This window comes from Atta cephalotes (assembly GCF_000143395.1).
Source record: "Atta cephalotes unplaced genomic scaffold scaffold00005, whole genome shotgun sequence".
Lineage (NCBI taxonomy): Eukaryota > Metazoa > Arthropoda > Insecta > Hymenoptera > Formicidae > Atta > Atta cephalotes.
The window spans coordinates 1,866,824-1,886,675 of record NW_012130069.1 but is presented as its reverse complement, the minus strand read 5'-3'; the positions used below and the strand labels follow the sequence as shown (position 1 = coordinate 1,886,675).

The following is a 19,852-nucleotide window of genomic DNA, read 5'->3' as shown; positions in this document are numbered from 1 at the left end:
ACTTAAAGTCAAAGTAACGTTGCAATCGGGCCTTAATCTTTAGACATGCATCTGTTCTAATCTGTTCTAAAAGATATTGTCTTTATGATGTTTTTAAAATGTCTTTTAGGTATGTCGAATTTGAATTAGGTTTCGACAATCTATAGATTTATGGTGACTAGATGTTATGTAGGTATTGTACGTAAAGTAGCATGTCCACATAATGGAAAACTAGTACAAAAGTATAATAATACACTTGCTGCATCATACAGATGCCAGCTTCTTTTCGAAGACTGATGAACGTAAAAAAACTCAAAAAAAAATTTGGAAAAACGAAAAAAAAGAAAAAAAGCATTATAAATCGAAGGTTTATATTAAGTAATTTATATTTATACCATACAAACAAAATATAACATACCCAACGTTCATATCATTCATATCAAAATGGTTTTATATATGTAATGCTACATAATAACTTTTTTATATACACGATATTTTACTTTACACGATATTTTATCTGAAATTTACTGTCAATTACATGTTTAACACGTTTTTCATCTTTGATTTTTTCATAAATAATGATTTTAAATTATATCTTAGATCTGATTGTTAATATCAACGTTATTTTGAATAAAATGAAATTTAAAAATCTCTTTTTTTTTAAGTCGATATATAGACAAACAAAAAAAAAGAGTTTTAGGCCTCGCTCAAAATTAAAGTAACATTGGTACAATCGGGCTTCAATAAATCTAAATTTATTACATTACACGTTATATATTTAAATACATCTTTCATCAGTTTTTTACATTCGTTATTATTTGTAACTATTTACAAAGTTTCAACTCGGGTTTCATTGTAAACATATAACATAATTAATGACTTATATTTTTTATATTATATTTTTTATATTTCTCTGATCTTATTTCTAATCTCAGATAATAAATCGGACTCGCTAGTAACTTTCACGATATATACTTTATTGCTAATAAATAAAAAAAACTATATTAGTGAAACTATATTTTCTATGGAAATAAATGAATTTTTAGTGGAAAAATGAAAATAAGAGGAACAATCTCCAATGACCTTGATCCTGACAAATGTTATTCACATCATGATTCTGAACAACATTCCGAAGATTTTAGCCATCGAGCGAACTTGCGTAACGCTAATGCCGGCGATACTGTAATTTTCAAGTCTTATAATTCAAAAAGTACTTCATAAAAGAATATTTTATTATAATATTTTGGAAAGTTCTTAAAGTGTGCTACAAAAATATCCAATGAAAGAGAGGATTCCATATGAAATTTCAAAGTTAATCCTCAAATGATCTTGAAATATGCTTTCAAGATCAAATTTAAGGTCATTAACTTTTTCCCTCCTCAAAATTATACAACTATCTTCTCTTGTGTTTTTTTTTAATGTTTCCTTTTCGAATGAATGAACGAAAGATTAAAATGGCCTACTGTGTATATGTTTGTTACTTTGCGAATTATCTCTCTTGAATCTGTATTGTTTATAGAACTTTTGCATATATACGATATATTACTTTTTTCCAAAAGCTTCCGTTTTATATCATACTTTTAATTTAACTGAAAAGCGATCAATTTGTTAATATGACTAATTATTGCTTTAAAATTTTTTATACACTTTTATATTTTCAGTTGTTTAATAAATTTTCACTTTCATATATTAGCAGTATATATTGGAAACTCGGCCTAAAATGAAATATATTTTGACAATAAAATGTTTAGTTATGTGTAAAAATTAATTTATGGAGCTAATTAATATTCCTGAAAGTTATATGCATTTGTACTTGCTGAGATACTATTTAAAATTTAATTTATCATTATTTCAATTTTATTGCGAATTCTTATAAACAATAAAAAGAATGTTTAAAAAAGAGCTTAAAATTGATGACGACATGTAATAGAAGTGGAACTCGAACATTTGGAACTCGAAGAATGAGACTATTTTTAGACAAATATGGAAAAAAAATTTTTTAAATTTCTTTTGGAAATACAGGATTGGGTAAGTTAATGTTTTTTTTAACTGAATAAGATTAAAGTTAATAGCTTTACAAAATTAATAAAGTTAAAAGTTGAAGGAATAAAAAATTTACTTAATGTAAATTAAGTCAATCTTATGTTAAAAAAAAAGTTAATTTAAAAAAAATTATTTTTTAGATCATAATGTCCTAATTTTTCTTAAAATGAGATTAAATAACTACAATATAAATTATTAAGTAAATTAAATTTTTAATTTTTTTATTCATATGTGATATAAGTATATAACACATAACGATATAACTACAAAAGTTATACAATAGCTATATTAAAAAAACAGCCAGACAACACATAGAGAAGCTACAAGATCAGTGATTACTTTTTAATAAGAAATTGACCAATTACAATCGAATGCGAGAAAAATATTTGACTGTAATTGGTCAATTTCTTATGACTTAAGGCTTTAAAATTGTAGATCTGGACTAAGGCTTATGGCATAAGATATAACCGTATAAACCAATCAGAGGGCTGTATTAGCATTTTAAGAAATTACTTAAGGTCTTAAAATATGAAGATTACGAATATACGCCCTTAGTCTTATTATGGCATATTATTTTTTTAAGATATTTAAAAGAGATAAAAATAAAGAGATAAAACTTTTTTAACTTAAAAAAAGTTAAAAGTTAACGTTTAAAAATAATTTAATTAAGTTAAAATTTAATGCATTTAAAATTAACTTAAGTTAAATTAAAAAAATTAAGTTAACTTAAAAGTCATTAACTTTTTAACTTTTTTTTAACTTTTAACATTTTAACTAGTTACTACCCAATCTACTACCCATGTGGAAATGTGAAAAAACTTTCTTTTGAATTTTTTGTCTGAATTTCTGAGAACTAATTTTCTACTGACCTTGAACAGCTAACTTGTCAATAGAAAAGGTCAACAGAAAATCAGTCCTTTTTCTTGAAAACCCCTTCTGAGGATTATAATGATTTATTGTTCTGCTCTTGGACAGGACCAACGTGAATGCAGATACCTGATCCTATGGTGCGCGCGCGCGCGTGTGTGTGTGTGTGTGTGTGTGTGTGTGTATTTAGTAACCTGTATTGCTAGTTCTCGCGTTACTAAATACATACACACACACGCGCGCGCGCACCGACGTACGCTCACATGGCATCAGAAACTTTCACATTGTTGATCCTGGATAATATTGAGAGCAGGATATATGCATACCTACATATATACATACACACGCCTTACACGAAATTAAAAAGAATAAAAATTTGAAATTCACACTTTAGTTTTTTTTCCTTTCTAATAAAATTTCCTACAATAATTTGTTTCCGAATTATATTGAGTTTACAAGAAAAAATCCATTTTATAACACTTTTTTTTAAAACGCTATAACTTTGTAAAAAAAAATCGTAGAAAATATGGATTTGTTTAGAAATTAATAATTTTGAATATATCATATACACTTTTATGCCTGATAGCTAATTTCCCTGAACCACGCAATAAAATATTTAAGCTTTAATTTGAGATAGTTCATTTCAGTACGATGATTTTTCGCTGAATCACCACTATTCAAAGATATTAAAAAATATTTGCTAAAATTTAGTGGCCCACTTCTTTTTTGCGGGTGAGTGTATTTTTTCTTTTTAATGAAGACAAAAGAAGAAGGTAATGTGACATACATTAAGTACAGGCAGATTCAGAAATTTATTGTTTGAGAAAGGGGGAAGAGGGGCATTAACATAGGCAAACGAAATTTTTTCGAGAACAAATATGAAATATTTGAAATTATTATTGACATATTACATTGTACTATGTAAAAAAAGTGTACTATATAATTATATAATCTAGGAAACATTTTATTTAAAATTATAGAAGCAAAAAGCACTGCTGAATCTAGACATTTGTCAAGGGAAAGATCACTGGTGGATTGATTTATTTTTCGGTTGATTTTTGATTATTGAGTTTCTGAAATATTTGCCAATTCAACAAACGAATAAGTAACAAAAAAAAGAAAGATAAAGGATCGCGATGAATCCGCCACTGATTAAATCAAGAAAGAAAACAATTATGAATTCTAGACATTGATCTAACAATATTAAACATAATCCGGTTTATAAAAAGAAAATATTTAAAATTCTTTTTAAGTATCTTTTCATGAGTACTTTAAAATAAAAATAATTTCTTTCAAGGTCTGATAATTTTTCTAAAAACTATTGAAATAGAAGAAATGTTAAAGTAACTGAGAAAAGAATATAAGTAAAAGTCTCGGTAAAAGTATATGAAAAATTATAAAGAAAAATGAGAAAATAATCTGTTAAAAAGTTTTTTTCCTCCAAATAGGAAGTAAAACAAAAAATATTTTTTGAAATATCAGGTGATTAGAATTTTATCTTTTGTAACGAAAATTCTATTGTTCTAGGATTCATAATCAATATATGTACAGTAAAAATGTTTAAAAAAAAATAAGAAAATAAAAATCTTTTGCATGCTTTTATTTTTTGCACACAATAACGAATGTTTAAGATTTATTAAGACACACAGGATTTTCCTCTAACTTTTTGACACATCGCTTATAGACAAGTGGAGCAGACTAAATTAAATTAAGTCTTCTATACTGAGAAAAAATAATCTAAATTTAAATAAATATTTATTTTAATACTATCAATTAAACATTTACATTTATAAATAAATATTTACTTAATAAAAAGAAATGATTGTTAAATTAAATTAATATTTTTTTGTATCAAATGAATATATTTTTATGTTTTATAAATATTTAATTGATATTCAAATAAATATTTATTGAAATTTTCACAATAATTAACAGAAATTAATTTCTAAATAAAGTTAGTAAAATTAACGAATAAGGCAAAACTTTGAGATATTTTTTTAGAATTCTTTATAAAATATTTTTAAGATGCTTCTTAAAGAATTCTTAAAGATATCTTAAAATTGCATTTTATGCGTCTAATTTTAGACATTCTAAGGAGATTTTTTCTCAGTGTATTCTGCAATTTTCGCAAATTTTTTAAAATTTATAGTCAATGAGCAGAATGTCTAAAATTAGACGCATAAAATGCAATTTTAAGATATCTTTAAGAATTAATTATTAATTAATTAATTAATTTAAGAAGCATCTTAAAAATATTTTATAAAGAATTCTAAAAAATATCTCAAAGTTTTGTCTTATACGTTAATTTTACTAATTTTATTCGGCGATATTTAGAAATTAACTTTCGTTAATTATTGTGAAAATTGTAAAATGGTAGAAGATTTTTTGATTCAGTTTAATTCGATCTATCTACATGATCAAAATTGCGCAACATTCAGAATGATCATTTTTACAATGATCATTTTTGCTTTAACATTCAATAACTCGGTGAAGAAAAATCATACAGAACTCAATAAAAGAGCAAATTGGAGATTCACTCTTTCGATTACCGTAAACCGCATTTTTGTGTGATTTTTATTTACTTACTTACGCCATAGACCTTTATAAAATTTGCACAAAATTTTCAGATTTTACGAATATCTATTTGTGTCCACATATCTCCGTAAAGAATCAGTCACATTGAAATATCAATCGATTTCGAAAATAGAGATTTCAAGCTTTCAATGCTTTTCTGATTTTTTGTCAACGATAATTTTTCATCGAGTTACGATATTCTAAATATTACTATTTTGAGCGTGTTTCATTGTGCGCACAGTTTAAACTCTTCAAACACATAAATCTGTTAAAATGTCGGATCTTCTAAATAGATCATAAATCTAAAAAAAGACATTTTTACCAAATACCATAAATCTTTTTATGATTTGAGAAAAAGAAAATCCGCAGACAAATATCTGAGGCACTCTTTTTCGCATAGCATACCAAGTCTAACAATAGTTCAATATGTTCTACCAGCTCCTATTCATTCTACGAGCGCGTTTGAGAGAGAAAGAGCTATGATTAGAGAAAGCAAGAGCATGCGACGCAACAATCCACAGAAATTTAAGATCCTTCTACTGCATTTCCCTCCATAAGGCCAATCTATTGTTCCAGTGGAAAGCAAAGCGCTGATTGGCTAGCGTCTACATTACGTTATACTTGCACAGTGCTGCCGCAACGACGAACTCTTCAGTTCTTCAGCGAACTTCAAGGCGTTCACATCGTAGTGTTAACTGTGGACGATTGTGGATTGTAGACGATTGTACAGCTTCGTAGACAACTTCAGTCGAGTTTATCCCGTGTATTTCGTGTAAGAGCGACCATAGCGACATCATGACCTGTGATAAGGCTTGATAATTGGATTTGATTGGATTTTCCAAGTGGAGAGCAACCGACCGTGCAGTGGCGGACGCCCAATAGGAGACAGCGTTATATCGAGCGCTATTCCATCGGCAGATAAAACGGAGGTATGTACGGCAGCCATTTTGCGTGGAGATCCTGTTCGCGTAAGCAGTAGTGTAGTGCAACGCGCGTGGCTTTTTCGAGGATCCCGTCGAGAGTACGGGCGTCCATCGTACGGGATTATGCCTGCTTACATCGCGCAATGCGCTAAAGAAGGTAATTAATCATCGGGTGATTGGCAATAGAAAATAAATGGCGTTCAACGGCGAATCTCGAGGAAACGGGTGGCAAAGATGAGACGGCGACTCCAGATGCGAGCTGGACGTCGCCTCTTGAGCGCACTTTGGCACGCGGATCCTGATGCGTAATGGATGACGTCGGAGATCGCGTCCGGGACGCGCAGTGGATTCATCTTCCTGCATACAGAGGCGGCTGCTTCGATCGCGGGTGCGAGCGAGAGCGAGCGCGAGAGAGAGAGACCGCGAGAGTGAAATCGATAAAGTGTTTCTCCGCGTACAGACGTGGCCGATGACCTTCGTCTAGAGCCGCGGATGATATTACGTAAACGATCACGTCGCGAACAGAGTTCCCGTCGGAGTCTCGAAAACGGCATCCGGGTTCCTAGACGACTGGATTCCATTCGCATCCTCGGCTAAGGAGAATCGGAGACGCGTAACGGAGCCTCGCGATGCATCGCCTTGCCTCGTCTCGTTTCGCCTCGCTTTCGCGTCCTAGATTTCGTCTCGGTACGACCGCAAGAAACATGCTTTCCTTCTCGAACAGCAACGTAAAAAGCCTCGCCGTCGCTCGACTGTGATATCGTGTCGCAAACACGGTCTTGCTTTTCTCTCGGTGAATCATTCTTCGAGAATTCCGTTTTTGATACTTTCGGGAATTCTCCTCTCAGTGATAATTTGTGTGCAAATATTAAAATGCGTTTGGAAGTATATTATTAGTAGGAGAGACACGCGACGCAATCCTTCGGGTTATGATATGTCGAAATCATACGGCTTCTGAATCCTGTTGATAGTGCATCCTGCAGCATCGTGGGTTTAAGTTGAGACTTGTGCCATGCATGTTTTACAAATTTTCTAGAAAAACATGCAGATTTCTACGAAATATTGAGATGATGTAATACCTATTATTGCGAGTATAATATTGAAGTATTAAAAGACCATCTGGAGTCAAAGATTGTTAGAATCTTTTTTTGTTTATGTATTTTAATTTGCATCACTTAATGAATCATACAATTTGTGTTATAAAATATCCAATCCTTATTTCAGAAAATATTCTCTTCTTTTTTTTAATATGCAATAAAAAATAATTTCTGATGCTTCAATAATTATCTTTTAATGGATTGTTAGAAGGGATTAAGAATTGTTATTGTATTTACCCGATACATAAATTACTTTCTTCATTTACATAAATTAATCTTTATATATATATTTTTTTTCTTTTATTAAAGAAATAAACGTTTTGCTATAAAATATATGTTTCTTTTTTATGTTACAGTTTAAATTTATGCTCTGGGTTTGATTTGGATCTTCGTCGTGTGTTTATTCGTTAGTGGCATCATGTTCTCGTCGACAAAATCCAAAGAAGTTGCAGATGAGTACATCTCATCTCTGTCTGATCTTACTATTAACAGTAAGCCGCTTATCAACATGCTCACTATGCTGGCTGAAGATAATATTGAACATGCACCAGCGATAGTGCAAGCTGTCGAGACTCATCTACAAAAGGTTAATTATCCACCATAGTTACATCTAAAATATTTTATAAAATACATTCATCTTAGTCGAAATTAATAATTACGTATTAATGCGATTAATTAATAACTTGCATAAAATTGCAAACTTTTTTTCGTCTCACAGTAACTACTTTATTTTTATAAAATAAAGTTGCAAAATTTCTTTCCATTGACACAATGAAAAGTTCTGTTGCTATGTCACATAACATATAGCATGCAATCTTGTAAATTTGTCTTTACTCTTTTTCTTTGCATCACTATAAAGATATTTATAAACTATAAATCTATTTATAAAGATATTTATAAACAATCTGTGATGTGTAAAGTATATATAATTAATAAGAATAAAATTAACAGGTTTTCTGTTAAAGCATTGTTTGGCTATTTTATAGCTATTCTATATGCAATAAGCTCTTCTGTTTTCTCTTTGTAAAATAAATTAAATTAATAGTTAGGAAAACAGAAAATATGTATGAACAACTGCAATAATTTGAGACTGCGTTATATAAGAAATAATATTTATATCAAGGTTTACAGTAGTTGTATTATACATTATGTGTGTTAAAGTAACAAATAAAATATACTATCAACACTTATTGACTTTGATATTGTATTTATATTAAATTCCAAATATGCTACGAAATATATATTTCATTAATCAAGGTATTTGAAATACGTGTTCATGTTCAATCAGTTGGTTTACATGTTTTATACATAAATAAATCACATATCACATGTACATGTTGTTAAATGCTTAAGATTATACAATGCCTAAGTAATATTACTATTTCATAAGAACACACACTTAACTCTTAAACGTCACAATATGGAAATAACATACTTGGATATGGCAAATACCCAATCCAATTTGGTTTTTATAACTTTTATAAAAATAGATATATTGTAAACAATTTTTTCTTAGTCGAAACGCTAAAGGAATATAATGATACCAAGTAAATGTGCATATATTTTTAATAAAAAACAATGAGAAAATTATCGAAGAGATTGGATAAAAAGAAAGCTGGATATTTCACATCGAAAAGGCGTTTAAGAGTTAATTATATAAAATAGAACATATTATTATTTATATATTAATTTGTTGATTTTCGAAAAATGCGATACTAGTTTGTCGATATGTGATATATCGTTGCGTTAATAGAAAAGTGACACAACTCAAAACGAGCAACCTTTAGCACAGTAGAGCATTTAAAAAATTTCTGAATTGGAACAATGGTAATTTAATTAAAATAGCAAATATGCATAACTTCACTTTCTTTCATTATACTTTCAATTAATTTATTTTTTTAAACTATGTCATGAGTTTAAGATTCGCACAGTGTAACCCTAGTATAAGGTTGTATAAGTTTCATTCTTTATCAGAGTTGTGACACTTCCACATAAGCAGTATGTAACAAATGTATCATTTTCAAACAACAATATATTAGTTTTTAAGATTTCGTTTTGTTATCTCAAAAGTTATCTCAAAGCGAATTGTTGACTTGTTGTGTCGCTTTTCTTTCAACGCGGTGATATATTTTCGTGTGCAAAACGTTCCGAAATTTCTACATTTTTCCTTAGCTGTATATTTTTTTAACAGATTTATAATGGATTCATTTTCCCAATGGAAATTTGATAGGTTGCTGTTTCTTGTTACACTACTTTTATTTACAGCATTAAATGTACTGGCAATTTAGCCGCAGTTAAAATATCTGTATAAATAAAATATATCTGCAATTAATTGAAAAATATAAGATTTTACTATGTGTTACCCTTATGAAATTATCCTTTTCGAAATCTAATGTAGCGAACTTCTACGTTAAGTATTTTCATAATTAGTCTTCCTATCAAGCTCTTCTAAGGAAAAATGGACTTCAAATTTAAAAAATAAGCCCGAAGCTGAAGATAATTACAATGATTCTGGAATGTGCATGTATATTGAGATATTGTTATAAACCGCACATATATATAATAGTTTAAGTATATAATAGTTTAAGTATCCTTATTAATTGTAAGTAGTGAGGTAGCGTATTTTGCATATTATTGTGTTTCACTAGGTGAGAAGTGACATCAAGTTACCGGTACTCTATCTCATCGACTCGATTGTCAAGAATGTGAATGGAGACTATTTGAATCTCTTCACGCAGAACATAGTAAACACATTCTGTGGGGTGTTCGAGAAGGTAAATATCTGTTGTTCTTATAAAATCGCTGATATAAGGTTTGTTTATCATAGCTAAACTAATGTACATTCTTTGTATTTAAAACGAAATAGATATGTTTGATTTGGCGGAAGCTAAAAGGAAATCTATTTTAATACAGTCTAGTGTAACAAAAAAACATCTCTAGAATACTGTTAGGAAATATGATTCTTTCTCTCGCGATCGACGATCTGTCGCTGACCGGGAATAACCTTTGCTTTCTACACGCACACAATAAGACAAAATTACAAACTACCGAGTTCTGAAAGACATTTCATAGCATGTGTAGAGTCGTATTCAGTATTTTATATTTCACGATGACATAAGATAATTGTTTGATCGATATAATATCAGTTTACCACTATAAAAAGTTTCATAGATACTCATGTAGTGGTTCTCTTTTTCAGAAAAAGAACATATATACTAGTATCTCAAATTCTAAAAAAAATCTTAATAAATTTAATAGATGAAAACAAGGAAAATTTTTTATCAAACATATCAAATGATTAACGATATTTGAAATTAAAAAAGATTAATTTTATACTAAACTTTTTTTAATTTTATTGTGTTTAAATTATGTAATGTAATATAATACTGATGTTATTTTCATAAATAGGTTGATGAGAATACAAGAGCTAGCATGTGGAAGTTGCGGCAAACGTGGAATGATGTATTTCCACCAAATAAGTTATTTTCATTAGATGTACGGGTGCAAAGTATCGATCCTGCATGGCCAATCACTGCCCCACCTACTAGCATTCCTTCAGGATCTATACATGTCAATCCAAGATTTCTTTCAATGGTAAGTTTTATATATGTATTTCATACGCAATTGTATGTGCGAAGGCAACGTACTATATTATAAATGTTAATTTTTTTCAGCCTCAGCAAGCCACAACATCAATCGTTCCGCCCGTTAAATTGCCACCAGGAGAACCGGTAACAACAACAGAAGCAGTGATGAGAGAACAGCTGCTGAAGAAGCAGCGAGAATTGTTAGAATTACAAAAGAAAAAATCGAGTTAGAGTTGTTGCAAGCTAAAGCAAGTTTAGAGCAACAGCAGAGGCAACTTGACAAACAAGCTGGAAGCTTGAAAACGGAAATGGTAAATGTCTATACACTCAATCTAAAAATAGATATAAGCTAAGAGTCTCTTATGACTCTTTTTCACAGTTAATGCTTTATTGTATCGGATTTATTTTATATGATATAATATCTTGTTATTTTAGGTTGTGTCCACTGCACATGTTGTGCCAACTACGGAGACAACAACGCAAGCGAAACCTGTCGCACCTGTAGTGCCAAATCAAACTTCAAAACAAGTAGCAAAACAAGTAAGTTAGATATCATATATACAATTTAAAGAGTTTAGAGTTTAAAGGATATTTTGGAAAAAAAGATATTTAAAAAAAGATTCCATCTATTCCACATATATAATTGCTCATACTTAATTATATTAAACGCTGAATGTTAAATGTTATAACTAATAACAATTTTATTTGCTTATAGTTTCCAGCAGCAGCAGCATCACTTTTGAAGAACGTAGGAGCAAACAGTGGTCCACGAATTGCACCAGCCAGTAGTATAGCAGTTGCATCAGCGAAGCCAGTCTCGCGAGATCCACGTTTGAAGCCCACTTCTATTATTCAGGATGTGGTAGTGCCAACAACAGATCCACGACAACGACCGAGTACGACCAGTCCGAAAGAAGTGCGAAGCGAAAGTCAAACGCAGCAAGTGGCAAATACAATTGTAACTTCAAACCAATTAAAACAACAACCTTCGAAATCGGCTGTAACTATCAACAAGCTTCCGGCCAATCCCGGCGCCGGACCTGATAATACAACGTTATTAAACGTTATGAATAACAATAATTCTGATAATAATAGCAATAATAAAAATTTTAATAGTAATATAAATAAAGATGCTACCTCGCATCGAATAAGTCAAAAGAAAGATCCTAGATTAAATATTAATAGTAGTGCTAACCTAAACAGTAACAACTCCAAGAACATTCAGAATTTATCGGTTTGCAGTAATAACTCGTCTTCAGTATTATCAATGGGAAATCGAGGAAGTGGAGGTAGTGACATCAACAAGTCAAAAGATTCAAAGAGCTCAAATTCGCGCAGCTCTTCCTCTTTGGCTGACAAGTCTTCCACTTCCTCCAAATCTTCGCATAGGAAATTAGGCAATAAGTCGCGATCTAAACAGCCTCAGATATGTCCGAATAAGATTCCGAAAGTCGACAGAGACTCGAGTCCGATTAGATCAAAATCTCGTGAAAAAGACAGCGGAGACAGTTCACCGTCCTCACGTACCTCTCCACAATCCTTCCAAGCCTCTAAAAGCCGTAAGAAGAATACAAAATCGAGAAAGCGTAGTCCAAGTCCTCCGTATAGAATCCCCAGGCGTAACGACGCGAAATCGAGCTCGAGCTTGAATAATTCCGGTGGTGTTACTGAGGAGGAGCAATCTGGTTCATTAATAGTATCTCCTCCTCATCCACCCGCATTCAAAGAGATCAGACCGAACGCTAGACAGAGAAATTATGTAAGACGAAATAAAGACGACAGTCTTAGTCCGGAACGTTCTCCAGTCAATGCTGGAAATACTCAAATCGCAGCTGAGCCAACATTGGAATCTTCTAGTAAAGACGAAGATCTCAGGGCACCACTATCTCTACCTGGAGCTGCTGTTTCTATACCTGAAAAGAGTGAGTCAACAGTGTTTCGAAACATATATCTATATGTAACAACGTGTAACACTATTCATAAATATCTGTCATCCAGTATCTATCATCTATTTTTCAATTATGCATGTAAGAGTATCTGTCAATTTTCCTGCGTGCTTTCTTTAGTTACTGCTAAAAATTCTGTCTTGAATATTTTCTCATAAAGGTGACTACAATATTTGCCTCATCTGTGGTAGCAATTGCAAGACCGTAACAGGTGATATCTTTAAAAAGTAGTATTTTCAACTTATCGTACTAACTTCTCTTGTTACTTGTAATTATATAATTTCAATTACTTTTGTAAGATCTCTTAACATACATTTCTTCAAGATAATATTGTCCAAAAATCTATTTCTTTGAAATGCATATATATTAGGAACGTATAATAAAGATAAATGGTAATATTAAGTTAATCCATAATAAATTTTGCTTACACAAGTTACCTTATCTTGAATTCTTTTCCAGAAGAAGATTTAGATCTACGAGTATTACCACCTGTTAATACTAACAAAAGACGCAGTGAGGAATGTGTCGAGGCGACCCCACCGAAGAAAACTAAGGCTGAAAAGTTTGACGCGTATGTATCATTAGCTGAATCATTTATTTAATTACATTAAAATCTTATGTGTACAATAATCTCTGCAAAAATACTATAATTTACACTTTCAATTTTACAGATTATTTGGTAATGAAGACGTGGATTTGCGCACTTTGACGCATCCTAATGCCGGTCGACCTCCGACACCTCCACCGCCTGTGATTTCCGGAGAGGATGGAAAAGATGGTTGGGCGAAGTTAAAGACGCCCACGAAGAATGATAGAGATAAGCAAGTTAATAATACTGACGATAAGCGCGACCGAGATCGTAATAGAGATAGGTTGGGGCGTCTCAGACTCTATAATAAACTTCCGGACGATCCTAAAGAGAGAAGAAGAACATTATCGAATGAGGAACAGGATTCCAGACCAGGACGCAGAGGCCGAGAGAATGATAAACCTGAGAGAAATGACGATAGAAATATTGAGATAATAATGAAGCAAGCTGCCGAACAGTTGAATCAGGGATCGATTACGAAAATGCAGTACAATACTTTGATACAAGAGGTGTTACACATGAGTGAAGATCGGAAATTGCGAGCTGCGCAGCGTAAGGAGAAAGAGGCTGGCACAGTGATATGGGAAAAGGGTATTAATATAGACATGTCTGGTCCCGGAGATCGCGCCGCGACGTTCAGCCCGTCCAATGATAAAGAAATGATACGAAACAAGGAACATCCAATGCCACGAAATCCGAATGGTCCAAGATGGCAGAATCAGCCGTGGCAACAACCTTGGGCGCATCCGCCGGGACCACCATACGGTGGGCCGCAGGGACACTTCAATTCGGACATGAGACCTGTCGGTCCTTGGCAGAATCCGCGACACTTCGGGCCAATGCGACCGGATTACCAGTACCATAGCGGTTTTAATCACAATATGGGCCCTAATCCGCGCTTAGGACCTGGTATGATGAGTCCAATGGGTCCAAATGGACCGATCATGTCGAATCTTTTGCCGAATGGTCCAATGGGACCAATGGGACCTATGCCAAATCCTCCTATGCCAATGGGATGTCATCCTGCAATGATGATGAATAACGGACCAATGCCTAATCTTATGACAAATATGCCACCATTAACATCTGGCAGAAACGTATCACCGAACACATCCGGCAAATATGATCTTGAGGATAATGATCACAGTTACAATAACGCAGTGTCAAAGAATCCCGGCTCGCATAGTCGCGAATTGCCACCGCCGGATTCAAAATTATTGGCTGACATCGCGAGAGACACTATGAAGTCTATAAATATTGACAATATACCGCGGGAGATTCGTTATTACGGACAAACCGGTGTAGTATTCATGAATTGGGATGATCCACGGGAGATCGGTTTTCAGGATGGTATAAGAAGAATATTGATTGATGAGAAAGACACTATAACTTGTGCATTTAATGACCAATATAAGGAGTTTATGTATGAAGGAGAAGTACATAGGTGAGTACACATCATATCCAGATGTTTGAAGTGAATTCTAAGTATTCCGATGCATGTCACAGTCAGATAATAACAGATTATTTTAAAAAATTGCAGAGGGATATTATTTTATCATTCAAACCTTTGTTCTTTCCTTAAACTTTCAAACCTAATATGAAAAGAATTTGCTATATGTTAAGCTATTTAAAGATAGATCAGGGAAAATGAGAATAAATTTGTTTGCTTAAATGTTAATTATTCTGTACATTAAATTGCCATATTTATATATTGTTTTGGTGATATTTTAATGCCTGAAAGATTACTTTTGTCATTTTTTTCCTTTAAAAAGCAGTTTATTCACATTTTTCACATTTTTTATCTGATTATTGGATGGCAATGCTGATATCGCAAATCTTTTCAGAATCAAACTTGGAGCACCTACTCGAGAATTGTATGTCGACGATTGCTGGTATGAGTGTTACTTTGGTGGTATGCCAATAACAATCGAACTCGGCGGCAAGAAAGTTAGTGTAAAGTTGGAGGGTCCTCCTCCACAAGTCAAAATCGGCACTGTAAAGCGAACGGATCTCGTGGTTGCGAAAATTAATCTTATTATCAATGCGCGAAATATGGTGCCAGTATTTTTAGACGCAAAACCACAGATGTAAGTACATTTTCTGCAGCGTAAATTATTAGAAAAATTAAACATATTAGAAGAGAATTAACATAAATGTACACTCTTGTAATCATCCTTGTTTCTTTACAGATTTGAAATCGAGGGAAAGCCTCATACTCTGGAATTTACAGATGCATTGCAGACAGTTCTGCTAAATGGACGACCATTTAAAGTTGAATTTGGAGGGTTACCTAAACCTATTATTGTTAGAGACAAGAAGCATTTCATCAGATTTTCGGTATTGCCTAGAGGAGTGCGTGCTGGTCATGTTAAAATTACCGGAATGAGAGGTGAAGGTCCCATCGAATCGCCGCCACCGGCGGCACCTTTGTTGGCTCAAAAACCGAAAGTAGACGCTGCTCCTGCGCCAAGTCAATTGCCCACTGTAGAAAATGAATCCACGTCGCAAGATGGTATAGATTTTACTTCTACTTCAAAACCAGGTAACATATTTTTACATATTTTTTAGATTATATGATTCTATGATATTTTATATATTGTGCGCATGCACTTTTATCACTGAGACACTATCGTGTCTTCCAATGAAAATTGTGATCAATAATTTCAGACCTGCAATTAGATATCTTATCATCAGTTTTGCCATCAGCGATGGCGCCGTCATCCGGTTTGTCGTATCAAGCCGAACCTGTAGAAAATCCGCCAGCACCGACGTTGCCACTGAACATGAGCGAATTATTCCAAAGATTGGTTGAGACTGGTATTGTTCCAAATCTCACAGAACAAAAGAAACAAGAGGAAGAAGAGAAGAAAGAATCTGTGATTACTCCAGTCACCTTCGATAAACCGGAAACTCTTAAGATGTAAGTTATTATTAGTACCATAGTCCTCTCATCGATACTACAGTCTTCATATTGGTGAAACAAAATCAAACTACAGGTATAAAATAATAATTCTCTCTTACAGTAAACAACCAGCAATTTCAACAGCATTGTACAGTGGTATGCAATGTAGTTCTTGTGGTGCTAGATTCGCACCTGAGTTAGCTACTCGGTACAGCCACCATCTGGATTGGCACTTCAGACAGAACAGGCGTGAACGTGATTCTGCTAGAAAAGCGCATTCTCGACCATGGTATTATGACGTCAGTGATTGGATACAATTCGAGGAGATCGAAGATTTGGAGGACAGAGGTTTGTATATTTTTTTTCTTTTAGTATATATTATTTAGAGTCTTCTTGAAATTCAAACATAATATCAGGCTAGTCGAATTATAGGCGATCATATTTAGCAGACGAACAAAAGGATATCGGAGCGTAAGGCTTGGATAAAACTTTATATTAAGAGTAATCGAAACACTCCCATGTTTGATTACTCCGTCACAATAACACCTTGTCTCTTCTTTATCTTATATTCCTCATTTCTCTTTCAGCACAAAGCTGGTTCGAGACTGAGAAACAAACAGCAGAAACGGAAGGTATGACTGCTGATGATTCGCCTCAGGAAACATTGCAGCCCAGCGTACCAACTGGCAGCGATGAGGATTCGCGATGCCAAGTATGCCATGACGCATTTGAGCAATTCTATAATGAGGAAAAGGAGGAATGGCATTTGAGACCAGCGGTTAATTATGAGGACAAGAATTATCATCCACTTTGTTTAGAAGATTACAAGGTTTGTGTCTCTATTCTATTTTAATTGGTAGTTTGAATATTGTCCATTGATATGTCAATATTATATTTCAATATTATATTTCAATATTATATGTCAATATTATATGTCAATATTATATTTCATTAACATAACTACCGTTTCTTGCATTCTTACAAAAAAAATAGGAAAAAAGTTCAGCGGTACGTGATTCTCAATATGACTCGTATTCATATCATATTTTTAAGCTTTGTTGCTCTAGTAATAGAATAAGTACTGCTATTTATACGCAATATTTTTCCGTTTATATAGAATTATTTAAGGGGGTTTTTCAGTCTTTTCATTAATATAAAAACTTGATCAAATTTTGAGAATGAGTTTATGATTAAAATATATGTAGGCATTCCTGAGTCTTTTCAAATTTTTTGACCGTACAGTTTTCTTTAAATAATTTTCTTAAATCTTATTTTTATAGAAAAATAAGAATGTAAAATGTTCATAAATTATTCAGCTGAAGTTATATGTTGCATGATCGTTTAATCGATGTCACGAAAAATCAGTATTTCCTTCGAACTACCAATTACTTTTTGTTTCAAATTACTTTACATTTTATTTATTATTCTTTAAAAGACAGCAATGATTAAAACCTCCTGTGTTAAAAGATTCATAATTCCCTTTTACTTATTTAAATTGGAGAATCTCCTTAAAACCGAATTATAGGCGAAATCATTTATTTTTTTAACAACATGCATTTAAAAAAGTTGAACATTTTTCACAATCTTTTTTATTTATACACATATGTTATCATGTAATGTTCTCACTATCTCACTATTCGCATATCACGTATGTTCGCACCTATACTATATAATTAATTTTGATATAAACTTATAATTGTATTTATGTATTTATTCACATTGTTTCTCATTCAATTTAATAATCTTGATCTTGTTGAAACTTTAGAGAGCATTAGAGAAGTCAGCTTTGGCGCTTGAAGAGACCGTTTCAGAAATGGAAGAAAATAAAATAGAATGTTCTGAAGAAATGCCCGTAGACGAAACTAAGCAGGAAGAGTCCGACATAGAAATATCGAAAAAAGAACAACTCGAGTCTACGGAGAATTTGAATCAAGTAGAAGTGAATATGCAGCAACTTTTGGATTCTATTGTTGCATCAGAGAAAAAAGAAGAGTCTGTTGATGCAGAAAATTCCGAAATTCTGCAGGATGATTCGGAAGAGAAAACAGAAAATGTAGAAAATGTCAATGAAGAGAGTACAGAAGCTGTCTTAGAAAGCGCCGAGCAAGATGCGCCTACGGTAAATAAAGAAGACGAATCTCCGGGCGAAGGTGTAATAATACCTTTTGAGAATATTAAAATTAAAGAGGAACCACTAGATGATGTTGATGAACAAATCGATAGCGAAGTGTTTGATTTCGCCAACGTGGAAATCAAAGAGGAACCTATGGAACTTGAACCAGGTATGTATATCCACTTTAAATTATAACAAACAAATCTTTTCTTATTTCTTATAAAGATTTTTATATTATTTTTATATTATTTTAAATACAAAACGCCACTACGATCTGACTATTAAGATATTGAACTATTATATATATTCATATAAATGAATTAATTTCAGAAATAATAATTGCATACCGATATGGTTGTCGGGACTTTCAACGCAATCAATCTGAAATATTAATAATCCCCCCTTCAAATTTCCCAAATTTAAAAAACTGTAATAAATTTATTGCGAAAAATATTGCCTCGGCCGACTTTTATATTATTCTAAATTTTTCCTCAGATCCCGAACAAATTGTAAATGAATCGAGCACGGTCGATACAACATATGCCGCAGTGAAAAGTTCCATCGACGGAAACGTGGAATTGGACTCCACACCACCAGCTATTCCCGCGGCTCCATCGCGAATTAAGATTAACATTACTAAGCCGTTGAACATTAACAAAGAGCCAGAGGAAAATAAAGAGAAGGAGAAAGTAGCAGTTGAGACATCAGCAGAGGAAAAGACAGAACAGCCATTAGTGGCAGCTTCTATTAAGCCAAGTCTACTGGGTAGGAAACTATCGATTTTACCTCCTGTAGAAAAAGGGCAAGAATTATCAGGACTTTGTTCTATTATGTAAATATCCTGTGTACAAAGTTAGAAACTATTCACTTTGCGATACAAATGTATAAAGTGCTAGATTTACGTTTAGACAGAATACAATCTATTTCTTAGCTTACATTTACATCTTGTACATTATAATTTTGTACAGCTTGTACGACGTGATAACGTGACTCTTGTAGAAAAATGAAGTAGTAGAATGTTTCCTTATTTACATTCAATTCGTGTATATGCTGCTCGACTTTAGAATATTTTGTTCATTATATCATTTAGATAAATTTATATAAATTAGTAAATTTATATAAATTTATATAAATTAGTAAATTTAGATTAATTTCAAGTAAATTAAGTAAATGAATTTAAATTTACTATGTAAAACTTGCATATACACGATTCATTCGAAAGCACGAGAACT

General features: G+C 32.4%; 1 protein-coding gene across 1 annotated transcript; it reads left to right on the top strand.

Moving 5' to 3' along the window:
* Positions 1-7,901: 7,901 nt before the first annotated feature.
* Positions 7,902-19,456, top strand: LOC105626275. The gene is given in 17 exon segments (XM_012207579.1): positions 7,902-8,069; positions 10,132-10,257; positions 10,892-11,077; positions 11,158-11,290; positions 11,293-11,381; positions 11,506-11,610; positions 11,786-12,992; positions 13,476-13,587; positions 13,688-15,049; positions 15,450-15,692; positions 15,795-16,147; positions 16,273-16,525; positions 16,629-16,855; positions 17,095-17,336; positions 17,501-17,515; positions 18,273-18,789; positions 19,116-19,456. Coding segments are annotated over 17 exon segments (5,679 nt in total).
* Positions 19,457-19,852: the final 396 nt, after the last annotated feature.